The sequence below is a fragment of the Rhinatrema bivittatum genome, unplaced genomic scaffold (assembly GCF_901001135.1).
Source record: "Rhinatrema bivittatum unplaced genomic scaffold, aRhiBiv1.1, whole genome shotgun sequence".
NCBI lineage: Eukaryota > Metazoa > Chordata > Amphibia > Gymnophiona > Rhinatrematidae > Rhinatrema > Rhinatrema bivittatum.
In genome coordinates this window covers 40,022-66,545 of record NW_021820832.1, presented here as the reverse complement: position 1 = coordinate 66,545, position 26,524 = coordinate 40,022, and the positions used below count along the sequence as shown (strand labels likewise).

Below are 26,524 nucleotides of genomic sequence, written 5' to 3'. Positions count from 1 at the left end.
AGGGACTTCCACACACTGTGCTAGTGACACTCAGGTACAGGTAGAGTCAGGAATTACTGAGGAGGATACAGGGACTCCCACACTCTGTGCTAGTGACGCTCAGGTACAGGGACTTAGAGTCAGGAATGAGTGAGGAGGATGCAGGGACTCCCACACTCTGTGCTAGTGATGCTCAGATGCAGGGACTCCCACACTCTGTGCTAGTGACGCTCAGGTATAGAGACTTAGAGTCAGGAATGAGTGAGGAGGATGCAGGGACTCCCACACTCTGTGCTAGTGACGCTCAGGTACAGGGACTTAGAGTCAGGAATGAGTGAGGAGGATGCAGGGAATCCCACACTCTGTGCTAGTGACGCTCAGGTACAGGGACTTAGAGTCAGGAATGAGTGAGGAGGATGCAGGGACTCCCACACTCTGTGCTAGTGATGCTCAGATGCAGGGACTCCCACACTCTGTGCTAGTGACGCTCAGGTATAGAGACTTAGAGTCAGGAATGAGTGAGGAGGATGCAGGGACTCCCACACTCTGTGCTAGTGATGCTCCGATGCAGGGACTCCCACACTCTGTGCTAGTGACGCTCAGGTACAGATACTTAGAGTCAGGAATTAGTGAGGAGGATGCAGGGACTCCCACACTCTGTGCTAGTGACGCTCAGGTACAGGGACTTAGAGTCAGGAATTAGTGAGGAGGGGACAGATGATCACTCACAAGGGATGTCAGCTTTCCTGGTTAGTGCAGGGTTTAATGGAGTGAGGAGTTTCTTTATTTGTTTTTCTCTGTCTGTTCTCTTTCAGATGTGTTTTAGTCCTGCAGAAATCCTGGAAATTTATAGGATTAATCCAGTGATGGGGATCTCAGCCTCAGACTTCACACAGCTGAGCCCGGCCCTGATCCAGCAGCAGCTGAGCAGCGCCTGCAGAGCAGGACACCTGAACCCTGAGCCCAGCGGAAAGCTGAGTACTGCAGAGAGTGAGTGCCCCCTCACCTCCAGTCTGTCTCTCCCTTCCTCTCCAGGCTGCTAACCCACCTCCAACTGTATCCTCAACACTCCTCACCACCTCCAACACACACTCTTCCCTGTATCCCCCCTCCCCCTCAACCCCATCCTGAACGCCCCTCCCCACCTCCAACACACACACTCCTCCTTGTATCCTCACTCCTCCTCCAACCCCATCCTGGATGCCCCTCTCCACCTCCAACACACACTCCTCCCTGCACTCCCCACTCCTCCTCCAACCCCATCCTGGATGCCCCTCTCCACCTCCAACACACACACTCCTCCTTGTATCCTCACTCCTCCTCCAACCCCATCCTGGATGCCCCTCTCCACCTCCAACACACACACTCCTCCTTGTATCCTCACTCCTCCTCCAACCCCATCCTGGATGCCCCTCTCCACCTCCAACACACACACTCCTCCTTGTATCCTCACTCCTCCTCCAACCCCATCCTGGATGCCCCTCTCCACCTCCAACACCCACTCCTCCTTGTACTCCCCACTCCTTCTCTAACCCCATCCTGGATGCCCCTCTCCACCTCCAACACACACTCCACCTTGTATCCCCACTCCTTCTCCAACCACATCATGGATGCCCCTCTCCACCTCCAACACACACTCCTCCCTGCACTCCCCACTCCTCCTCCAACCACATCCTGGATGCCCCTCTCCACCTCCAACTCTCACTTCTCCCTGCAATCCCCACTCCTCCTTCAAACCCATCCTGGATGCCCCTCTGCACCTCCAACACACACTCCTCCTGCATTCTCCACTCCTCCTCCAACCCCATCCTGGATGCCCCTCTCCACCAACACCACCCACTCCTCCCTGCAATTCCCACTCCTCCTCCAACCCCATCCTGGATGCCCCACCAACTCTAACTCATACTTCCCCCTGCACTCCCCACTCCTCCTCCAGCTCCATCTTGAAACCCCCTATACTTACATCACACTTTAAACTCTTCCCTGCAAAACCCTTTCATCTCCAGCTTTCAAACCACCCACTACCTTCAACCCCACAATTCAAACTCTCATTCCAAAATACCCTTCCAACTCTACTTCCAGACTTCAAATCTCCCTCCTCCTCCAACTCTTCAAATACCTCCCCACTGGGTCTGCACCCCTCCACCTCATCTGGCACAGATATCTCTGTCAGGCAGCCTTTACATTTGCTGCCTGTTCAACAACATTTTTCCTACAAAATTGCAGTCGTGCTCGATTCCTTGGGCAAATGCCCTTTTTTTTTTTAAATAATTTTCTCTTTATTATCTTTTCAAATGGAATTACATTTCTCTTTATAATGCATAGGAAAATAACATGCATCAATAGTCACATCAATCCAACCAACCAAGCCATAATTAGCTTTTCTGCATTTATAACCCGTAATCTGGGGGAGAATACAAAATATAGTATACACTAGCCCATGGTGCCTATCTATAGGTGTTTACATATGTTCCCAGTAAAATTATAGTGGTGAGAGAGGTCAGATTACTTTCTACTGGCCATCATTCTCTATTATTCAGGTTGGATTCTTTATCAGATAACAAAAGTCTCTAAGTGTGAAGGATCTGAAAATTCACATAACTAAAACAAGGAAATTAAAAAAAAAAAAAAAAGAAGCCCCCAGAGCTTGTGTAGCCCTGGAAACGTCAGGGAAGATTTGTATTCTCTGACCACAAAATAAGATATCTTTCTTCCTTAAGAAACTTCGAAATGCATTATATCTTTATCTTGTTCACATAAAAATGAAAGAAAAAGCATAGATCTGTTAATAATATCTATTGATTCCTCTAGGAACGGAGGTGCACTTGTACTGGAGTCCTCAACCATTTCATCATTTTTACTCGCTTCCATTCTCATTAATACAATATCTTAGGTAACATATCTTCCTCAAAAAATAATATTTCCTTCAGAAATTTTTTAAACATTTCCCATGGGGATATTAATCCTGTTATAGGAAAATTAACCAAATGCAAATTTTTTGAATGCAGCATATTTTCCAAATTGTCAATCTCATTAGGTATAAGTATATTATCGTTAATATGCTAGCACTCCAAATTCTGTAATAACTATTTTATTTTATTTATTATTTGTTTTATATACCGATGTTTGATTTCACATATCACAACGGTTTACAGACCACCGAGAGGAGCAGGAAACCAGGTGTTTCCTTATGTCAGATACAGAGAACGTTTATAACAGTTAAAATAAAAGTTAAACTAAATGTCACTTGTCACAAGGGTTTACAATCAGCTGACTACTTCGGGGAGCCAGGCGCTCCCTTTTGTCTAATACATTGAACATTTCTTACAGCTTAATGATAAAAAGTTAAACAAATGGTTATTTGTTACAAGTAAACATATATTATTGAACGGTGGTTAAACAATCCCTTTTGTTTGATACAGTGAACATTTATAACCGCTTAAAAATTAAAGATAAAAGTTCAATAAAGGTCAAGGTGTAATTATTATATATGTTACAAGTTAACATGTATGATTCCTTAATGGTTAAACAAAGCAAGGTACGTGTAATAAAACTCTGTTATTATTAACTACAGAGGACAATGATACATTCAAAGAAACATTTGAATCCAGCTTGGATATCATCCTCCAAAGATAAATAAGAATAACATTATCCGGTACTACAGGATGCCTCCTAAGATGTAACCACTTTACCGGACATTTTTATTGCACTAGATACTAATTTCCCTATCTGTATAGAATATACTATGTGTAACAACACATAGATTACTAACAGATGATACATCTCTTACCTTATTCTATCCCACCAAAGATGTAACGGGTGGTTGAGGGGGAAAGACGGACACCCACCGGGACTTAGGGATACTAGAGATATATCCTCTTCACCATCCTCTAATGGCCATTCAATCACCTTCTGTTCGTGATTGTCCATTGGCCCCCATGCACTTCCTACTGCAGGAGAAGATTGTTTTTGCTTTTCTTTTCTTACCCATTGGGAGTAGTAATAAACCCTCTCCCCCTGACTCCACCGGACGAAGCTGGACAAAGCCGCGCGCCCCTTTGGCGTGCGTAGCTTCAGCGGTGCGCCGCTCTGCCATGGATTTTAAAGTCAGCAGTCGGCTCCGGATGATGTCACAGTCCACGTCTCTGGTTCACAGCATTCAAGCAGGTCTCCCTGATCTCTCGGGCTCCCTCCGTCAAACTAGAAGGCAGGGCTTTCTAGGGCCGGACCCCTCTCACCTCCAGGTCTCCCCTGGGCAAATGCCCTTTTGAGAATTTTTATTCCGGCCCGTACTTCGCGTTCTGCTCATACAGGCTTATTGGATGTTCCTGCCCATAAGATGGCTCATTTAGATGAAACGTTTGAAAGAGCTTTTTCAGTTGGCTTATGACATGTCCAAAGGAATTTCAGTTTCCCTTAAAGACTTATCTAATTAAATTGGCTTATGTGTAGTTTGTGTTAATCTGTTTGAGCCAGACAGCATTTTATCTGTTTGTGTGTATTCTTTGAAACTTTTCATGTTATGATTACATTTTATGCTGTTAACTTTTGGCTTGATTGTTAGTTTGTATTGCTTGATTGTTTTTACTAAAATTGTGCACTATACTCAAGATGAGGTCACACCATGGAGTGATACAGAGGCATTATGATATTCTCTGTTTTATTCTCCATTCCTTTCCTAATAATCCCCAGCATTCTGTTTGTGTATGATATATGAACACAAGATGAGGATGCACCATGGAGTGATACAGAGACATTATGATATTCTCTGTTTTATTCTCCATTCCTTTCCTAATAATCCCCAGCATTCTGTTTGTGTATGATATATGAACACAAGATGAGGATGCACCATGGAGTGATACAGAGGCATTATGATATTCTCTGTTTTATTCTCCATTCCTTTCCTAATAATCCCCAGCATTCTGTTTGTGTATGATATATGAACACAAGATGAGGATGCACCATGGAGTGATACAGAGACATTATGATATTCTCTGTTTTATTCTCCATTCCTTTCCTAATAATCCCCAGCATTCTGTTTGTGTATGATATATGAACACAAGATGAGGATGCACCATGGAGTGATACAGAGGCATTATGATATTCTCTGTTTTATTCTCCATTCCTTTCCTAATAATCCCCAGCATTCTGTTTGTGTATGATATATGAACACAAGATGAGGATGCACCATGGAGTGATACAGAGGCATTATGATATTCTCTGTTTTATTCTCCGTTCCTTTCCTAATAATCCCCAACATTCTGTTTGTGTATGATATATGAACACAAGATGAGGATGCACCATGGAGTGATACAGAGGCATTATGATATTCTCTGCTTTATTCTCCATTCCTTTCCTAATAATCCCTAGCATTCTGTTTGTGTATGATATATGAACACAAGATGAGGATGCACCATGGAGTGATACAGAGGCATTAGGATATTCTCTGTTGTATTCTCCATTCCTTTCCTAATAATCCCTAGCATTCTGTTTGTGTATGATATATGAACACAAGATGAGGATGCACCATGGAGTGATACAGAGGCATTATGATATTCTCTGTGTTATTCTCCATTCCTTTCCTAATAATCCCCAGCATTCTGTTTGTGTATGATATATGAACACAAGATGAGGATGCACCATGGAGTGATACAGAGACATTATGATATTCTCTGTTTTATTCTCCATTCCTTTCCTAATAATCCCCAGCATTCTGTTTGTGTATGATATATGAACACAAGATGAGGATGCACCATGGAGTGATACAGAGACATTATGATATTCTCTGTTTTATTCTCCATTCCTTTCCTAATAATCCCCAGCATTCTGTTTGTGTATGATATATGAACACAAGATGAGGATGCACCATGGAGTGATACAGAGACATTATGATATTCTCTGTTTTATTCTCCAGTCCTTTCCTAATAATCCCCAGCATTCTGTTTGTGTGTGATATATGAACACAAGATGAGGATGCACCATGGAGTGATACAGAGACATTAGGATATTCTCTGTTTTATTCTCCATTCCTTTCCTAATAATCCCCAGCATTCTGTTTGTGTATGATATATGAACACAAGATGAGGTCACACCATGGAGTGATACAGAGACATTATGATATTCTCTGTGTTATTCTCCATTCCTTTCCTAATAATCCCCAGCATTCTGTTTGTGTATGATATATGAACACAAGATGAGGATGCACCATGGAGTGATACAGAGGCATTATGATATTCTCTGTTTTATTCTCCATTCCTTTCCTAATAATCCCCAGCATTCTGTTTGTGTATGATATATGAACACAAGATGAGGATGCACCATGGAGTGATACAGAGGCATTATGATATTCTCTGTTTTATTCTCCATTCCTTTCCTAATAATCCCCAGCATTCTGTTTGTGTATGATATATGAACACAAGATGAGGATGCACCATGGAGTGATACAGAGGCATTATGATATTCTCTGTTTTATTCTCCAGTCCTTTCCTAATAATCCCCAGCATTCTGTTTGTGTATGATATATGAACACAAGGTGAGGATGCACCATGGAGTGATACAGAGACATTAGGATATTCTCTGTTTTATTCTCCGTTCCTTTCCTAATAATCCCCAGCATTCTGTTTGTGTATGATATATGAACACAAGGTGAGGATGCACCATGGAGTGATACAGAGGCATTATGATATTCTCTGTTTTATTCTCTGTTGCTTTCCTAATAATCCCCAGCATTCTGTTTGTGTATGATATATGAACACAAGATGAGGATGCACCATGGAGTGATACAGAGGCAGTATGATATTCTCTGTTTTATTCTCCATTCCTTTCCTAATAATCCCCAGCATTCTGTTTGTGTATGATATATGAACACAAGATGAGGATGCACCATGGAGCGATACAGAGACATTATGATATTCTCTGTTTTATTCTCCATTCCTTTCCTAGTAATCCCCAGCATTCTGTTTGTGTATGATATATGAACACAAGATGAGGATGCACCATGGAGCGATACAGAGACATTATGATATTCTCTGTTTTATTCTCTGTTGCTTTCCTAATAATCCCCAGCATTCTGTTTGTGTATGATATATGAACACAAGATGAGGATGCACCATGGAGTGATACAGAGGCATTATGATATTCTCTGTTTTATTCTCCATTCCTTTCCTAATAATCCCCAGCATTCTGTTTGTGTATGATATATGAACACAAGATGAGGATGCACCATGGAGTGATACAGAGACATTAGGATATTCTCTGTTTTATTCTCCAGTCCTTTCCTAATAATCCCCAGCATTCTGTTTGTGTATGATATATGAACACAAGATGAGGATGCACCATGGAGTGATACAGAGACATTATGATATTCTCTGTTTTATTCTCCTTCCTTTCCTAATAATCCCCAGCATTCTGTTTGTGTATGATATATGAACACAAGATGAGGTCACACCATGGAGTGATACAGAGGCATTATGATATTCTCTGTTTTATTCTCCATTCCTTTCCTAATAATCCCCAGCATTCTGTGTGTGTATGATATATGAACACAAGATGAGGATGTACCATGGAGTGATACAGAGACATTATGATATTCTCTGTTTTATTCTCCATTCCTTTCCTAATAATCCCCAGCATTCTGTTTGTGTATGATATATGAACACAAGATGAGGATGCACCATGGAGTGATACAGAGACATTATGATATTCTCTGTTTTATTCTCCATTCCTTTCCTAATAATCCCCAGCATTCTGTTTGTGTATGATATATGAACACAAGATGAGGATGCACCATGGAGTGACACAGAGGCATTATGATATTCTCTGCTTTATTCTACATTCCTTTCCTAATAATCCCCAGCATTCTGTTTGTGTATGATATATGAACACAAGATGAGGATGCACCATGGAGTGACACAGAGACATTATGATATTCTCTGTTTTATTCTACATTCCTTTCCTAATAATCCCCAGCATTCTGTTTGTGTATGATATATGAACACAAGATGAGGATGCACCATGGAGTGATACAGAGACATTATGATATTCTCTGTTTTATTCTCCATTCCTTTCCTAATAATCCCCCCTAGCATTCTGTTTGCCCTCTTGGCTGCTGCTGCACACCAGGCAGAAGATTTCAACTCATCTTGAGTATTGTGTGCAGTTCTGGTCACCTCATCTCAAGAAAGATATAGCAGAATTAGGAAAGGTACAGAGAAGGGCGACCAAGGTGAAAAAGGGATGGAACAGCTCCCCTTTGAGGAAAGACTAAAGAGATTAGGGCTGTTTAGCTTGGAGAAGAGACGACTGAGGGGGGATATGATAGATGTCTTTAAAATAATGAGTGGAATGGAAGAAGTAAACATTAATCAGTTGTTCACGCTTTCAAAAAGTACAAAGACCAGGGGACACACAATGAAGTAAATTACTAGGTAAAACATTTAAAACTAGTAAGAGAAAATACTTTTTTATTCAATGCATAATTAAGCCTTGGAATTCATAGCCTGAGGATGTGGTGAAAGCTGTTAGTGTTGCTGCATTTAAAAAAGGTTTGGACAAGTTCCTGGAGGAAAAGTCCATTAACCATTGTTAAGGTAGAGTTACAGAAATCCATTGCTTATTCTTGGGATAAGCACAGGGAATCTCTCTACCTCTTGGTATCCTGCCAGGTACTTGTGACCTAGCTTGGCCACAGTTGAAAACAGGATAATGGGCTTGATGGACCTTTTGTCTGACCCAGTATGGCAAACTTATGATCTTATTTTCTAATATTGCATTGTGTCGCCATAATTTGGGTTAGTCTTCCCTTTGTGCACCACATTAAATGTCATCTGCCATTTGCATGCCCAGTCTTCCAGTTTTGCAAGATCCTCTTGCAATCTCTCACAATCCTCCTGTGAATTAACAATTTTGAATAAGTTTGTGTCATCAGCAAATTTGATCACTTCACTCATTGTTCCTATTTCCAGGTCATTTATAAATATATTAAAAAGCATTGGTCCCAGAACAAATCCCTCGGGCACTCCACTATTCAACGTTTTCCATTGGGAAAATTTACCATTTAGTCCTACTCTCTGTTTTCTATCTTTTAATCAGTTGGCAATTCACAATAGGACACTGCCCTCTATCCAATGACTTTCTAGTTTCCTAAGACATCTCTCTTGAGGGATTTTGTCTAATGCTTTCTGGAAATGCAGATACACTATATCCACTGGCTTACCTGTATCCACATTTATTAACACCCTCAAAAAAATGTAGCAGATTAGTGAGGCAAGACTTCCCTTGACTAAATCCATGTTGGCATTGTCTCATTAAGCTATGCTTACCTATATGTTCAGCTGTTTTGTTCTTTATGATAGTTTCTACCATTTTGCCTGGCACAGATGACAGGCTCACTGGTTTGTAGTTTGTAGGTGAACCGGTAGATGTAGTGTATTTGGATTTTCAGAAGGCGTTTGACAAAGTTCCTCATGAGAGGCTTCTACGAAAACTAAAAAGTCATGGGATAGGAGGCGATGTCCTTTCGTGGATTACAAACTGGTTACAAGACAGGAAACAGAGAGTAGGATTAAATGGTCAATTTTCTCAGTGGAAGGGAGTGGACAGTGGAGTGCCTCAGGGATCTGTACTTGGACCGGTGCTTTTCAATATATTTATAAATGATCTGGAAAGAAATACGACGAGTGAGGTTATCAAATTTGCAGATGATACAAAATTATTCAGAGTAGTTAAATCACAAGCAGACTGTGATACATTACAGGAGGACCTTGCAAGACTTGAAGATTGGGCATCCAAATGGCAGATGAAATTTAATGTGGACAACTGCAAGGTGTTGCTTATAGGGAAAAATAACTGTTGCTATAGTTACACAATGTTAGGTTCCATATTAGGAGCTACCACCCAGGAAAAAGATCTAGGCATCATAGTGGATAATACTTTGAAATCGTCGGCTCAGTGTGCTGCAGCAGTCAAAAAAGCAAACAGAATGTTAGGAATTATTAGGAAGGGAATGGTTAATAAAACTGAAAATGTCATAATGCCTCTGTATCGCTCCATGGTGAGACCGCACCTTGAATACTGGGTACAATTCTGGTCGCCGCATCTCAAAAAAGATATAATTGCGATGGAGAAGGTACAGAGAAGGGCAACCAAAATGATAAAGGGGATGGAACAGCTCCCCTATGAGGAAAGGCTGAAGAGGTTAGGGCTGTTCAGCTTGGAGAAGAGACGACTGAGTGGGGATATGACAGAGGTGTTTAAGATCATGAGAGGTCTTGAACGAGTAGATGTGACTCTGTTATTTACTCTTTCGGATAATAGAAAGACTAGGGGGCATTCCATGAAGTTAGCATGGGGCACATTTAAGACTAATCGGAGAAAATTCTTTTTCACTCAACGCACAATAAAGCTCTGGAATTTGTTGCCAGAGGATGTGGTTAGTGCAGTTAGTGTAGCTGGGTTCAAAAAAGGTTTGGATAAATTCTTGGAGGAGAAGTCCATTAACGGCTATTAAGTTCACTTAGAAATCACCCACTGCTATTACTAGCAACGGTAACATGGAATAGACTTAGTGTTTGGATAATTGCCAGGTGTTACGATCCCGGTCACTAGCCTAGTGACCGGGCTCTTACCTTCCTCCGTGGCGCCGCGAACCGCCGGGTTTCTGGCCTCCAGGGCCGCATGGCAGCGGCGTCTCCTCGTGGAGACGTCGTCAGAAACTCCTCCCCCCAGCCCTGGTACGCGCGCGCGCGAAGAGCCGTGTTTTAAGGCGTCTGCACCCGGATGTGCAGACACGCCTCTTTTGACGTCAGCTGATTGAGCAGGGGATTTAAGCCGGGACTTTTGAAGTTGCAATTCGCCTTGCAACGAGGTTTCTCTTCGGAGTGCTAGTTGCCATCGTTCATCTGCCTGCCTGGTTCCTGACTTCAGCCTGCCTGACTCTGGTTTCGTTTATCTGCCTGCCTGGTTCCTGACTTCTGCCTGCCTGACTCCGGTATCGTTTGCCAGCCTGGTTCCTGATCTCTGCCTGCCTGACTCCGCTCTCTGCCTGCTTGTACCCCGGTTCGTATCGCTTCCTTGGATTCTTCTGTTATCACCTAAGACCCAGCGGTCCGGGTCCCTACAGGCTCCTCCTGGGGGGATCTCGGGCTTCCAGGGCGAAGACTCCTAAGCCCTAGTGACCCGGGCCTCCACAGCTCCTCTGGAGGGGTCACGGGTTCCCAGGTGAAGATTCATCGTTTCATCTAGTCTGCCTCCCGTCCGTCTCCCTCCGGCGGTCGGCCCAAGGATCCACTTCCGGATTGGTCAATCACAACACCAGGTTCTTGTGGCCTGGTTTGGCCACTGTTGGAAACAGGATGCTGGGCTTGATGGACCCTTGGTCTGACCCAGCATGGCAATTTCTTATGTTCTTATGTTTCCTGATCATCCCAGAACCCATTTTAAAAACTGGCGTTACATTGAAAACTCTCCAATCTTCAGGTGCGTAGATGGTTCTAAAGATAGTTTACAAATTACTAAAAGGAGATCTGCAATTTCATTTCTCAGTTCTTTCAGCACTGTGAGATGTATACCATCTGGTCCAGGTGATTAGCTACTTTTTTGTTTGTCAATTTGCCCTAGTACATCTTCCAAGTTCACTTTGTTTCCATTCTGCTGAAACATTACCTTTAAATATAATTTCTGGCATGGGTATCTCTCTAAACATCGAAACCCATTCACCATATTTTTTTTTTTTAACGTTTTTTTTTAACGTTTTCAATCTTTTTTCTTTTTGCTTATTATTATTTATGTCTTGTTTTTCATATATATCTTCTTTCCACATTTAACACTAAGGGCCAGATTTTAATAACTACGAGTGGGCATAGATTTGTGCGCGCAACCCTGCGCACAAATCTATGCCCGATTTTATAATATGTACACGCAGCCGCGCACACGTTATAAAATCCGGGCTCGGCGCGCGCAAGGGGGTGCACAAGTGTGCACCCCCTTGCGCGCGCCGAGCCCTAGGGGAGCCCCGATGGCTTTCCCTGTTCCCTCTGAGGCTGCTCCGAAATTGGAGCGGCCTTGGAGGGAACTTTCCTTCCCCCCCCCCACCTTCCCCTCCCTAACCTGCCCCCAGCCCTACCTAAAAACCCCCCTGCCCTTTATTTTTCAAGTTGCGCCTGCCTCAGGCGTAGGTTGCGCGCACCGGCCGAGTGCCCGTGCACAATGCCCCGGCCTAGAGGCCCTACGGATGCCTCTGGCCACGCTCCCGGACTGCCCATGCTCCGCCCCTTTTTTCAAGCCCCAGGACACATACGCGTCACCGGGCTTGCCCGCGTCGCCGGGCCTATGCAAAATATGCTACGCGCGTGTAACCCCCTGCGTGCATAAGTCCACCTGGATTTACGCGCGTGGGGCTTTTAAAATCTGCCCCTAAGTTCTTTAATTTCAGGACTAACCATTTCGCAATGTGAAAGGGAAACGTCAGACAGTGCCCCACCCCCCCCCCCCCCCCCCCCCCCCCCCCCCCGCAGAGCAAAACTTATACTTTTAGTTTCCTGTGGTACTCGGCCTTTTAATTTGTTACAGGGCTAAGAAAATGCTTCTTAAATGAACCTCCTAACATGAAAAATGCATTGGCATGGAAGTCCATGAAACTCTTCTTACCTCTTCAAAAGGAAATGCAGACACAGCCATGCTTCGCTAATCTTTGTGCTGCTTCAGGGCGGTCTCCTTACAGCTGTCGTCTGCTTGCACTTCCTGTGAATTCAGCACCCTGACCTTTGCCCTTACATTAAACCCCACCACCTGATGATGACTGGAGCTCAGGTGACCCCTACCTAGAACTGAGAAGCGCTCTCTCTCTCTCTTATTGCCTCCTCCCAGGATCTGCCATTCTAGCTCAATCTGCAGATGAGACGCTCCAAGTGACATCCAGCCTGCAACTCCACCCTCTGTCTGTCCACAGCAGAGGAAATAAGATTCAAAGCAGTTCTGTGGGATGCTCCTATAATCACACTTTCATGTCCTCAGAAGCCAGCCAGAGATGATTAACCCTCCAGCCCCAGCCTCTGCCCTGCCCTCCACCTCCACCATTGTGGTAAAGCCATCTCTAGGTCACCTACTCATCTTGAATCTATTTCTCCTCACATTATCCATCTCCCCCTCATTCACACTGCATCCTCCAGGTAGCATCCCCTCACTGCATTCCCTCCTCTCCATCACTGCCTCCTCCAGAGACCCTCACTGCATTCCCTCCTCTCCATCACTGCCTCCTCCAGAGACCCTCACTGCACTGATCCCCCTGCTCCCCCTTCCTTCAGCCTCTCTGGATTACCTCCATTCTAATTATCCCTGGTTTTCTCCTCTTATCCTCTTCAGTCCCCTCTATCTCCACTCCATGCCCTTGTTTTTCTAGTTTCCATGCTACATGTGATGAGCAGATACTGTCAGACCTAAACTAGAGCTTGCCCTTAGTCTGTGGCTCATGCATATTCTAGCAAGGTACAAATTATATTCAGAGAGAGAGAGAGGATTTACATGGATCTGTCTTCCTAACAGAGTATTTATATGGAACCATCTCCACCCTGATTATCTGTCTCTGTTCCGTGTTTGGGATAACCTTACTGCTGTGTACCACCTGCATCAGTGCCTACCAGTACATAATCCAGCTGTTTGTCAGCCTTGCCGTGGGCTCTCTGACGGGAGATGCCATCCTCCATCTGATTCCACAGGTATGTTCACCAGCACATCAGCAATGCGCTCATGAGGGGGAAGTACTTTACATTCAAATTTAGGATAGAAAAGTGGCGGTCCCATAAGCTACCAATAATACCCTCTTCCAAATGCAAACAAAGAAGCCTGAAACTTCTCTCTCAGAGCAATCACTGAAGCTAACCCTCATCATCACAACAATCACTATTTCCACTCTCATCCTCCTCACACTAATCACTAACACTAAACCTTCCTCAATAAAGGATCACCATTACCACACTCATCCTCACATTAATCACTAACACTAAACCTTCCTCAATAAAGGATCACCATTACCACACTCATCCTCACATTAATCACTAACACTAAACCTTCCTCAATAAAGGATCACCATTACCACACTCATCCCCCTCACACTAATCACTAACACTAAACCTTCCTCAATAAAGGATCACCATTACCACACTCATCCTCCTCTCACTAATCACTAACACTAATCCTTCCTCATCAATATAACAGTCACTATTAATACTCTAATCCTCCTCACACTAATCACTAACACTAATCCTTCCTCATCAATATAACAGTCACTATTGATACTCTCATCCTCCTCACACTAATCCTTCCTCATCAATATAACCGTCACTATTAATACTTTCATCCTCCTCCTCACACTAATAACTAACACTAATCCTTCCTCAATAAAGGATCACCATTACCACACTCATACCACTCACACTAATCACTAACACTAATCCTTCCTCATCAATATAACCGTCACTATTAATACGTTCATCCTCCTCACACTAATCACTAACACTAATCCTTCCTCAATAAAGGATCACCATTACCACACTCATCCCGCTCACACTAATCATTAACACTAATCCTTCCTCATCAATATAACCATCACTATTAATACTCATCCTCCTCACACTAATCACTAACACTAAACCTTCCTCAGTAAAGGATCACCATTACCACACTCATCCTCTTCACACTAATCACCAACACTAATCCTTCCTCAATAAAGGATCACCATTACCACACTCATCCTCCTCACATTAATCACTAACACTAAACCATCCTCAATAAAGGATCACCATTACCACACTCATCCCCCTCACACTAATCACTAACACTAATCCTTCCTCATCAATATAACAGTCACTATTAATACTCTCATCCTCCTCACACGAATCACTAACACTAATCCTTCCTCCTCAATATAAGTCACTATAAATACTCTCATCCTCCTCACACTAATCACTAACACTAATCCTTCCTCAATAAAGGATCACCATTACCACACTCATCCTCCTCACACTAATCACTAACACTAATCCTTCCTCAATAAAGGATCACCATTACCACACTCATCCTCCTCACATTAATCACTAACACTAAACCATCCTCAATAAAGGATCACCATTACCACACTCATCCCCCTCACACTAATCACTAACACTAAACCTTCCTCAATAAAGGATCACCATTACCACACTCATCCTCCTCTCACTAATCACTAACACTAATCCTTCCTCATCAATATAACAGCCACTATTAATACTCTAATCCTCCTCACACTAATCACTAACACTAATCCTTCCTCATCAATATAACCGTCACTATTAATACTCTCATCCTCCTCACACTAATCCCTAACACTAATCCTTCCTCATCAATATAACAGTTACTATTACCATACTCATCCTCCTCACACTAATCCCTATCACTAATCCTTCCTCATCAATATAACAGTTACTATTACCACACTCATCCTCCTCACACTAATCACTAACACTAATCCTTCCTCATCAATATAACAGTTACTATTACCACACTCATCCTCCTCACACTAATCCCTATCACTAATCCTTCCTCATCAATATAACAGTTACTATTACCACACTCATCCTCCTCACACTAATCACTAACACTAATCCTTCCTAAATAAAGGATCACCATTACCACACTCATCCTCCTCACATTAATCACTAAGGCTAACCTTTCCTCATCAACATAACAGTTACTATTACCACACTCATACTCTTCACATTAAGTGCTAACACGAATCCTTCATCTACACCGCAATAACACTCATCTTCCTTGCACTGATCACCAATACAAACCCTACCTCAACATCATAACAGTCACTAATAAAATTCTCATCCTCCCCACATCAGTAACCCTATCCCTTCATCATCACCACAACAGTCACTCTTAATAATCTCATTCTCCTCATGCTAATCACTAACAGAAACCCTTCATCATCATCACAAGTCACTATTAACATTCTCATCCTCATCACACTAACCCTAATCCTTGCTCATCAAAACATTCACTAACACTCTCATCCTCCTCACTTTAATCACTAACACAAACCCTTCCTGATCACCACAACAGTTAATATTAACAAATAATCTCATCCTCTTCATAATAATCACTAACACAAAACCTTCATCATCATCACAACAGTCACTAATACTCTCATCCTCCTCACATTAATCACTAAAACCAATCCTTCTTCACCACAATAATCACAAACAACACCTTCATCCTTTTCAAACTTATCACTAACACTAACTCATCATCCTCATCACAATAGTCACTATTAATACTCTTATTCTATTCACACTTATCTCTAATAAAAATCCTTCATTAGCATCACAACATTCACTAATAGCAGCTTCATCCTATTCTCTCTGATCACTAACACTAACCCTTCCTCATCAACACAACAGTCACTAACACTCATCTTCCTCACACTAATCACTAACACTAACCCTTCCTGATCAGCACAAAAGTTACTAACACTCATCTTTCTCACACTAATCACTCACACTAACCATTCCTCATCAACACAACTGTCACTAATAACACAGTCATCTTCCTCACACTAAACACAACTGTCACTAATGACACAGTCATCTTCCTCACACTAATCATAAACACTAACCCTTCCTGATCAGCACAACAGTCACTAACACTCATCTTCCTCACACTAATCACTAACATTAACCCTTCCTGATCAGCACAACAGTCACTAACTCTCATCTTCCTCACACTAATCACTAACACTAACCCTTCCTGATCAGCACAACACTCACTAACACTCATCTTCCTCACACTAATCACTAACACTAACCCTTCCTGATCAGCACAACAGTCACTAACACTCATCTTCCTCACACTAATCACTAACACTAACCCTTCCTCATCAGCACAACAGTCACTAACACTGTCATCTTCCTCACACTAATCACTAACACTAACCCTTCCTGATCAGCACAACAGTCACTAAAACTCTCATCTTCCTCACACTAATCACTAACACTAACCCTTCCTCATCAGCACAAAAGTTACTAACACTCTCATCTTTCTCACACTAATCACTCACACTAACCCTTCCTCATCAGCACAACAGTCACTCATAACATCCTAATTTCCCTCTTGCATAGCTATGAAGCTCTAGCCTCTTCTATAGTTACGGGGATTGGGGGTCTGGCGTGGGATTAGAAATCTCGGTTACCTCTAGTTCATGAGAAGGTAATTAGAAAGTTCTCCCTTTGTCCTTCAGTTCCTGTCTTGGTAAAGGGGGTTGATAGCTCCCTATTCCCTGCAGTTCTCTGGAGTTGGGTTTAGAAAGATTTGTTTCCTAAAGTTTTTGTGGGGTGTCTGGGGGGTGAGGGGTTAGAAAACTCTGTTTTCTGTTGTTCACAGTGCGTGAGGTATTAGAAAAGTGCCTGCAAATTGTTTATTTCTGGACCCCCTGAGCCTGGATTGGACCAGCCGGGGCAGATGGATATACATAAACATTCTCTCTTCTTCTCTCCTTCCTTAACTCCTCTCCCTCTCTACCACCCTCTCCCCTCCATCTAACCCCAGAACTCTCCCCCTTCCACACATCTGAACCCTCCCCTTCATTCCCCAAGATCAACCTCCATTACTCTCCCCTTCCCCCTCAGAATAGCACCCTCCCTTTTCTCCAGGAATAACCCCAGCACTCTCCTCCTTCCACACACCTGAACCCTCCCCTTCATTCACCAAGAACAACCTCCATAACGCTCCCCTTCCCCCTCAGAATAGCACCCTCCCTTTTCTCCAGGAATAACCCCAGCACTCTCCCCCTTCCACACATTTGAACCCTCCCCTTCATTCCCCAAGACCAACCTCCATAACGCTCCCCTTTCTCCAGAAATAACCCCAGCACTCTCCCCCTTCCACACATCTGAACCCTCCCCTTCATTCCCCAAGACCAACCTCAATAACTTTCCCCTTCCCTTCTGAGAATAGCACCCTCCCCTTTCTCCAGGAATAACCCCAGCACTCTCCAACCACTACAGGCTTGATCCCAGTTGAATAATATTCCATCCCCTCAACCCCATTTTCACCCCTCTCCAGCATTTACCCATTTTCATACCATCTTCAGGTGTTTGCTCCTTCCTTATTTTCCCAACATTTACCCCTCTCGCACCCCCAGCCAGGCATTCCCTCCTCATCTAAAAACATAAGAATGTCATTCAGTAGCAGACCAAGGGTCCATCAAACCCAGCATCCTGTTTCCATCAGTGGCCAAACCAGCTCACAAGTACCTGGCAGGATCCCAAGTGATAGAGCGATTCCAAGCTGCTTATCCCAGGGATAAGAAATGGATTTCCCCAAGTCCACCTTAATAATGGTTTATGGACTTTTCTTCCAGGAGCTTAAGCAAATCTTTTTTAAACCCAGCTACACTAACAACTTTTATCACATCCTTCAACAACAAATTCTAGAGCTTAATTGTGCAGTGAGTTAAAAACTTTTCTCTGATTTGTTTTATATGTGCCATTACTAACTTCATGAAGTATCCCCTTTTCTTTGTAATTTTTGTAAGAGTAAAAAACAAATTCACATTTACTTAAGAACATAAGAAAATGCCATACTGGGTCAGACCAAGGGTCCATCAAGCCCAGCATCCTGTTTCCAACAGTGGCCAATCCAGGCCATAAGAACCTGGCAAGTACCCAAAAACTAAGTCTATTCCATGTAACCATTGCTAATGGCAGTGGCTATTCTCTAAGTGAACTTAATAGCAGGTAATGGACTTCTCCTCCAAGAACTTATCCAATCCTTTTTTAAACACAGCTATACTAACTCATTTCACTCATGATTTCATAGACCTCCATCATATCCCCCCTCAGTCGTCTCTTCTGATAACTGAACAGCCCTAACCTCTTTAGCCTTTCCTCATAGGGGAGCTGTTTCATCCCCTTTATCATTTTGGTTGCCCTTCTACTTCCTTTAAGATGCGGCAACCAGAACTGTACACAGTATTCAAGGTGGGGTCTCACCATGGAGCGATACAGAGGCATTATGACATTTTCCGTTTTATTCACCATTCCCTTCCTAATAATTCCCAACATTCTGTTTTCTTTTTTCAAATGCCACTATGCATTGAGCAGAGTATTGTCCATGATGATTCTCAGATCCTTTTCCTGGGTGGTAGCTCCTAATTTGGAACCTAACATTGTGTAACTACAGCAAGGGTTATTTTTCCCTATATGCATCACCTTGCACTTGTCCACATTAAATTTCATCTGCCATTTGGATGCCCAATCTTCCAGTCTCACAAGGGCTTACTGCAATTTATTACAATCCATTTGAGATTTAACTACTCTACATAATTTTGCGTCATCTACAAATTTGATTACCTCACTCGTCATATTCCTTTCCAGATCATTTATAAATATATTGAAAAGCACCGGTCCAAGTACAGATCCCTGAGGCACTCCACTGTTTACCCTTTTCCACTGAGAAAATTGACCATTTAATCCTACTCTCTGTTTCCTGTCTTTTAACCAGTTTGTAATCCACGAAAGGACATCGCCTCCTATCCCATGACTTTTTAGTTTTCTTAGAAGCCTCGCATGAGGGACTTTATGGAACACCTTCTAAAAATCCAAATACACTACATGTACCGATTCACCTTTTGAAGGTTCACCCCTTCAAAAAATTGTAGGAGATTTGCGAGTCAAGTCTTCCCTTTGGGTAAATCCATGCTGGCTGTATCCCATCATACCATGTCTAGCTAAGTGTTTTGTGATTTTATTCTTTATAACAGTTTCCATGATTTTTCCCCAGCACTGAAGTTAGGCTCACCGATCTATAGTTTCCCGGATCATCCCTGGATCCTTTTTTAAATAATCTGGGTTACATTGGCCACCTTCCACTCTTCAGGTATGATAGATGATTTTAATGATAGGTTACAATTGAAATAATCTTAAATTTCATTTTTTAGTTCTTTCAGAACCCTAGAGTGTATACCGTCTGGTCCAGGTGACTTACTACTCTTCAGTTTTTCAATCTGGCCTACCACATCTTCCAGGTTCACTTTGATTTGGTTCAGTTGATCAGAATCATCACCCATGATAACCTTCTCTGGAACGGGTATCTCCCCAAAATCCTCTTCAGTAAATACTGAAACAAAGAATTCATTTAATCTTTCTGTGATGGGCTTATCTTCCTTAAGTGCCCCTTTAACTCTTTGATCATCTTACAGTCCAACCAACTCCATCATAGGCTTTCTGCTTTGGATATATTTTAAAATGTTTTTCCCTCTATGGCCAACTTCCTTTCAAATTCTCTCTTAGCCTGTCTTATCAATGTCTTACATTTAACTTGCCAATGTTTATGCTTTATCCTATTTTCTTTTGTTGGATCCTTCTTCCAATTTTTGAATGAAGATCTTTTGGCTAAAATAGCTTCTTTCACCTCCCCTTTTAACCATGCCGGTAATCGTTTTGCCTTCTTTCCACCTTTCTTAATGTGTGGAATACATCTGGACTGTGCTTCTAGAATGGTATTTTTTAACAATGACCACGCCTCTTGCACATTTTTTACTTTTGTAGCTGCTCCTTTCAGTTTTTTTCTAACAATTTTTCTCATTTTATCAAAGTTTCCCTTTTGAAAGTTTAGCACGAGAGCCTTGGATTTGCACACTGTTCCTCTTCCAGTCATTAAATCAAATTTGATCATATTATGATCACTATTGCCAAGCGGCCCCACCACCGTTACCTCTCTCACCAAGTCCTGTGCTCCACTGAGAATTAGATCTAAAATTGCTCCCTCTCTCGTCGGTTCCTGAACCAATTGCTCCATAAAGCTATCATTTATTCCATCCAGGAACGTTATCTCTCTAGCGTGACCCGATGATACATTTACCCAGTCAATATTGGGGTAACTGAAGTCTCCCATTATTACCGCACTACCAATTTGGTTAGCTTCCCTAATTTCTCTTAGCATTTCTCTGTCCATCTCACCATTTTGGCTAAGTGGACGATAGGTTGTACATAGAAACAAAAAACAAACTTTCTAGCAGTTGGTAAGGATAATTTGGACAATTTTAATTCAGTCTGCACTTTACTTAAAGACACCTGGGTTACCTTTGGCTTTATTGGAATCTTTCAGGATGCTCTAACGCCCCTGTTTCGTTAGTATCCTTTGATCATCCTCTCTCCAAACATTGCGCTGCTGCACAATAGTTAGGTTCCCCCATGTTCTAGTTTAAAAGCTGCTCTCTCCCCTTTTTAAAGGTTAGCGCCAGCAGTCTGGTTCCACCCTGGTTAAGGTGGAGCCCATCTTTTCCAAATAGGCGCTCCCTTCACCAAAATGTTGTCCATTTCTTAACTAAACTAACACCCTCTTCCCTGCACCATCGCCTCGTCCACACATTGGTCATTCTGGAGCTCTGCCTGCCTCTGGGGTCCTTCATGCACAATGGGGAATATTTCTGAGACGCTACCCTGCAGGTTCTGGATTTCAGTTTCTTTCCTTCATAGCCATAGCTTTGGCTTTCAGAACCTCCCTCCACAACCTTCCTATCAGCTCGATCCAGTAAAGTCCGCGGGAGAGCGGACGAACGCCCGCTCTCCCGGCGCGCGCACCGGCCCCTCGCCGGTGCGCGCTATCCAGTATTTAAATGAGGCGACGCGGTGCAAACGGGGAAAAGGAGGCGCTAGGGACACTAGCGCGTCCCTAGCGCCTCCTTTTGGCCTGGAGCGGCGGCTGTCAGCGGGTTTGACAGCCGACGCTCAATTTTGCCGGCGTCGGTTCTCGAGCCCGCTGACAGCCACGGGCTTCAGAACCTCCCTCCACAACCTTCCTATCAGCTCGATCCAGTAAAGTCCGCGGGAGAGCGGACGAACGCCCGCTCTCCCGGCGCGCGCACCGGCCCCTCGCCGGTGCGCGCTATCCAGTATTTAAATGAGGCGACGCGGTGCAAACGGGGAAAAGGAGGCGCTAGGGACACTAGCGCGTCCCTAGCGCCTCCTTTTGGCCTGGAGCGGCGGCTGTCAGCGGGTTTGACAGCCGACGCTCAATTTTGCCGGCGTCGGTTCTCGAGCCCGCTGACAGCCACGGGCTCGGAAACCGGACGCCGGCAAAATTGAGCGTCCGGTTTTCGGCCCGACAGCCGCGGGCCGAATTCAAAATTTTTTTTTATTTTTTTTTTTACTTTTTTTTACTTTTGGGGACCTCCGACTTAATATCGCTATGATATTAAGTCGGAGGGTGCACAGAAAAGCAGTTTTTACTGCTTTTCTGTGCACTTCCCTGGCGCCGGAAGAAATTAGCGCCGACCTTTGGGCGGCGCTAATTTCTTAGAGTAAAATGTGCGGCTTGGCTGCACATTTTACTTACTGGATCGCTAGGGAATACCTAATAGGGCCATCAACATGCATTTGCATGTTGAGGGCGCTATTAGGTGCCGCGGGCGGGCCGCGTGTTTTCCTCCCCTTACTGAATAAGGGGTAAGGGAAAACACGCGTCCAGAGCAGGGTGACAGTGCGCTCCGACGGAGCACACTTTACTGGATCGAGCTGTATGTCGTTGGTGCCCGCATCTATCATGACAGCCGGCTCCTCCCCAGTACTGTTTAAATTCTTATCTAGGAGATGCGCGAGGTCTATCCCTTTGCAAGAGGCAGGCAAATTATCAACTGACCCTCACGCCCACCAGCCACCCAACTACCTACCTTGCTAATGATCATCTATCCTAATCCTTCCCTCCTGGACACAAGTCCTCAGAGAGCCATCCTCAGAGTGAGGGGGATTGCCTGCAGAGCAGATCCTAGCTACAGCATCACTTCCTCAAACACCAAGGCAGATTAGGGAATGCCAGCCTGGAGCTGGGACCTCTGTACTAAAAAGCCAGATGGTCTCCTCTCTATACCACTCTGTCTGCCTCTGCTCCTCCAGGTCTGCCACGCTGGCCTCTGGAGATCGGACGCGTTCTCTGAGAGTCAGGAGCTCTTTGTGCCAGGTGCACACATTCCAGTTTACCAGGTTGAGTAGCAGCAAAATTGTCCGGATAAGTGCAATATGTACTTGTGCATTTTTTTATATATGCATGTTGCAGGGTGCATGTTTGTGCATTTTATAACCTGCGTATATCATGTGTGTGCAGGTTATATCATGCAGGAGAATATTTTTATATATATGCATGTTGCAGGGTGCATCTTTGTGCATTTTATAACCTGCGTATATCATGTGTGTGCAGGTTATATAATGCAGGAGAATATTTTTATATATATGCATGTTGCAGGGTGCATGTTTGTGCATTTTATAACCTGCGTATATCATGTGTGTGCAGGTTATATAATGCAGGAGAATATTTTTATATATATGCATGTTGCAGGGTGCATGTTTGTGCATTTTATAACCTGCGTATATCATGTGTGTGCAGGTTATATAATGCAGGAGAATATTTTTATATATGCATGTTGCAGGGTGCATGTTTGTGCATTTTATAACCTGCGTATATCATGTGTGTGCAGGTTATATCATGCAGGAGAATATTTTTATATATATGCATGTTGCAGGGTGCATGTTTGTGCATTTTATAACCTGTGTATATCATGTGTGTGCAGGTTATATAATGCAGGAGAATATTTTTATATATGCATGTTGCAGGGTGCATGTTTGTGCATTTTATAACCTGCGTATATCATGTGTGTGCAGGTTATATCATGCAGGAGAATATTTTTATATATATGCATGTTGCAGGGTGCATGTTTGTGCATTTTATAACCTGCGTATATCATGTGTGTGCAGGTTATATCATGCAGGAGAATATTTTTATATATATGCATGTTGCAGGGTGCATGTTTGTGCATTTTATAACCTGCGTATATCATGTGTGTGCAGGTTATATCATGCAGGAGAATATTTTCACACTTCCATATAAATGCATATATGAATACATGCACAGCACTTTTAAAGTTATCTTCCAAGAGTCCATGACTTTAAAATGCACAAAAACACAGGGAATCTAAAGCCTAACATTTACCCCCTCCCATCTCCCTGCCCAGGTATTCCCTCTCTTCTTGCTTCTCCCAAGATTCCTCCCCTTTGCACGCTCCCCCCAGGGCATTCACTCCCCTTTTCATCTCTGTCCTCTCACTCACAGGCGTCAGAGCTGTGCAGGGGCTTTTTCTGCTCCAGTCCTCGGCCTCCACTTCCTGTCCCTACAGGCAACCGGCATCCTCTGGGGGAAAGGAGAGAAGGGGCTGGAGCAGAGCAGAGGAGAAACCCCTGCCCTCCTGTCCAGGAAGCAGCTAAAGCAAAGAGGGTAGCAGCTCTTCCTTGCCCGCTGGGTCTGCCTCGGCCTCATAGCCTCTTCCCCTGAAGTACAGGAAGTGAGGGCATCTTCTTGGCTTTAGCCTCACCCTCACCCTCTCTCTCTCCCCTGTCGACTGCTGGAGAGGGGAGAAGGGGGGAGAGGCTGGAACAGGAAAGAGAGGGCCTGGGTCTTTGCTGGCTGAGGTCTGGGCACTGCCCAACGGAGCCATAAGCCCCAGAACCTGCCGGAGTCTCCCTGGCGGCCACGTCATTCACGCAGGATTCACAGAGCCACCTGGAGAGTCCCCAGATATGTTTAGAAAACTCGAGCTTTTCCTGCATTTCTTTGATGGGGCATTAGACGCTCCGTGTCCTGTAGCATTAGGAGGGTAGAAAGCTCCGCCAGTGTCCTGCGCTACCGGAAGGGAGATTAAAAACCTCTCTTTTTTTCTTTTTTGCAGTTTCTGGGTTTACACTCTCACGCCCATGGGGACCACCCTGCTGAAGACAGAACTAACACCTGGAAGTTGCTGGCTGTCTTGGGGGGACTCTACGCATTCTTTGTGCTTGAGAAATTTTTCAGTATTCTCTTGATCAAGGATGGAGAGGTAAGACAGCCCTGCTGCAGGGCCGAGCAGAAGCCCGGGAGGCGTGGACCTGCCTTCTACCCGTCCGTCTCTAGCCATTTTGTGCGTAAAAGGCCGAGGTCATAGAGCCCTGCCCAAGCTTTACCTGCAGGTTATTAGCAGACAAGCGAAGCTGGTACCTGGACGTCGAGCGGGATGGAACCGCAAGATAAATTCTAGCTCAAGAAACAGGCCAAGGGTGAAGGCCATGAGTTGTACCCAAGAGTAGAGGGACAGCAGGTCAGGGCAGGACACAGGAAGGGAGCTGGGTTACAGCTGAAGAAGAGAGCGTAACCTCTGGAAAGCCAATCAATCAGTCAAGAAACGTACAACATTAGTCCAGTAAAAAGGAATCACCTGATATAGTTTTTGTATTTTTATTTGTTAACATTTTTTTTCCATGCATTCAAGTGGACTTGACTTTATCCAAACTGGAACTGGAGCACGGAGACCAGGCCCAGAAGTTCTGTTGTACCAGCAAGAAGCATCAGTTATTGATCATTTACAAGTTTTATATCCTACTCATTTCCTACAAAGTCCAAGGCAGATCACCGTGGGTAGCTACCTACATAATTTAACACAATAAAATCGGACATAAGCCAAAACAATACAATATGTAATGCACCCTTGACCGCTTACATCACGGGGTGTTCCTATGTCAGGAACCGCCCTGGCGGGAGCCCTCCTAGGACAGACCCCATTGGTCCTCACGATCTTGGCGCCTGGTGCCTCCACCTGGGAAGAAGGGTATTAGTGGGTGGGATTTCCCTTCCTTCACCCCAGGAAAACAAATGGGACTGTGAACAAGGCTGGCAGTAAGTACAGATATATATACAGGTTTATTAGACTATATAAGTATATACATTTCTAAATGACTATGTACATTGCTAATAGGATGTCAAACAGCACTCGTATCTACTCGTGGTTAATAGTCTCAAGCCACACAACTATCTACCACCCACAGTATACCACCATATAGAATAGAAAGGACCTCTTGAGTTCCCGCTTAGTCAAGTGTTATTATTATCCCCCCCCCCTTTTATCCCAAATCTCACCCATGTGAAAAGATGCAACTGAATTGGTGGCCAGTGTTGGCCTGGGGGGTCTGTTGTATCTAAACCACTGCTATCTCCTTGGTGCCACTTCCTCTCTGCTGAAAGGTCCATGCTAACGCCGGAGACTATGCCTTCCTGGAGATGTGACTCTGCTTCCTGGTCTCTCACTGGTATCCACACCCTCCTGGGAGACCAGACTCCATCTCCTGGAATAATGCTGGGGTCCATGTCCCCCTGGGGAACCCAACTGCACCTTTTGACCTGTATCTGTGGTCCCCTTCTTCCAGTGGGACCACTCGATCTTCTGCTAAGTTCCACACCTTCCTGGGGGACTGCTTGCTCTGCTGCTGGGTCCACGCCCTCTTGGGTGACCACTCGGTCTGCCACTGGGGTCCCCTCGCTCAAGGGGACCCAGGGTTACCTCCCAATCTGCCACTGGGGTCTACCTCCAGATATGTTGTCCTTCAGTTCTCCCTTGGTAAGAGGGTTTTCCTTGGCTTGGGTTCTCAGCTTTGCTAAACTCATGGCCAGTCATTCACTGTTACCCAGCCTGATGGGTCACCTGCTCTCAGCC

The 26,524-nt window shown here is 44.0% G+C and overlaps 1 protein-coding gene across 1 annotated transcript in view; it reads left to right on the top strand.

Annotated features, from left to right (window-relative positions):
* LOC115082189 (zinc transporter ZIP4-like) overlaps positions 1 to 26,524 on the top strand; it is a gene marked incomplete at its 3' end in the record, with an annotated part of 70,042 nt that overhangs the window by 5,750 nt on the left and 37,768 nt on the right. Inside the window, exons 2-4 of the mRNA XM_029586440.1 lie at positions 795 to 969; positions 13,519 to 13,691; positions 24,731 to 24,877. Of these exons, the coding sequence (XP_029442300.1) occupies positions 795 to 969; positions 13,519 to 13,691; positions 24,731 to 24,877 (495 nt within the window). The remainder of the gene's footprint in view (positions 1 to 794; positions 970 to 13,518; positions 13,692 to 24,730; positions 24,878 to 26,524) is intronic.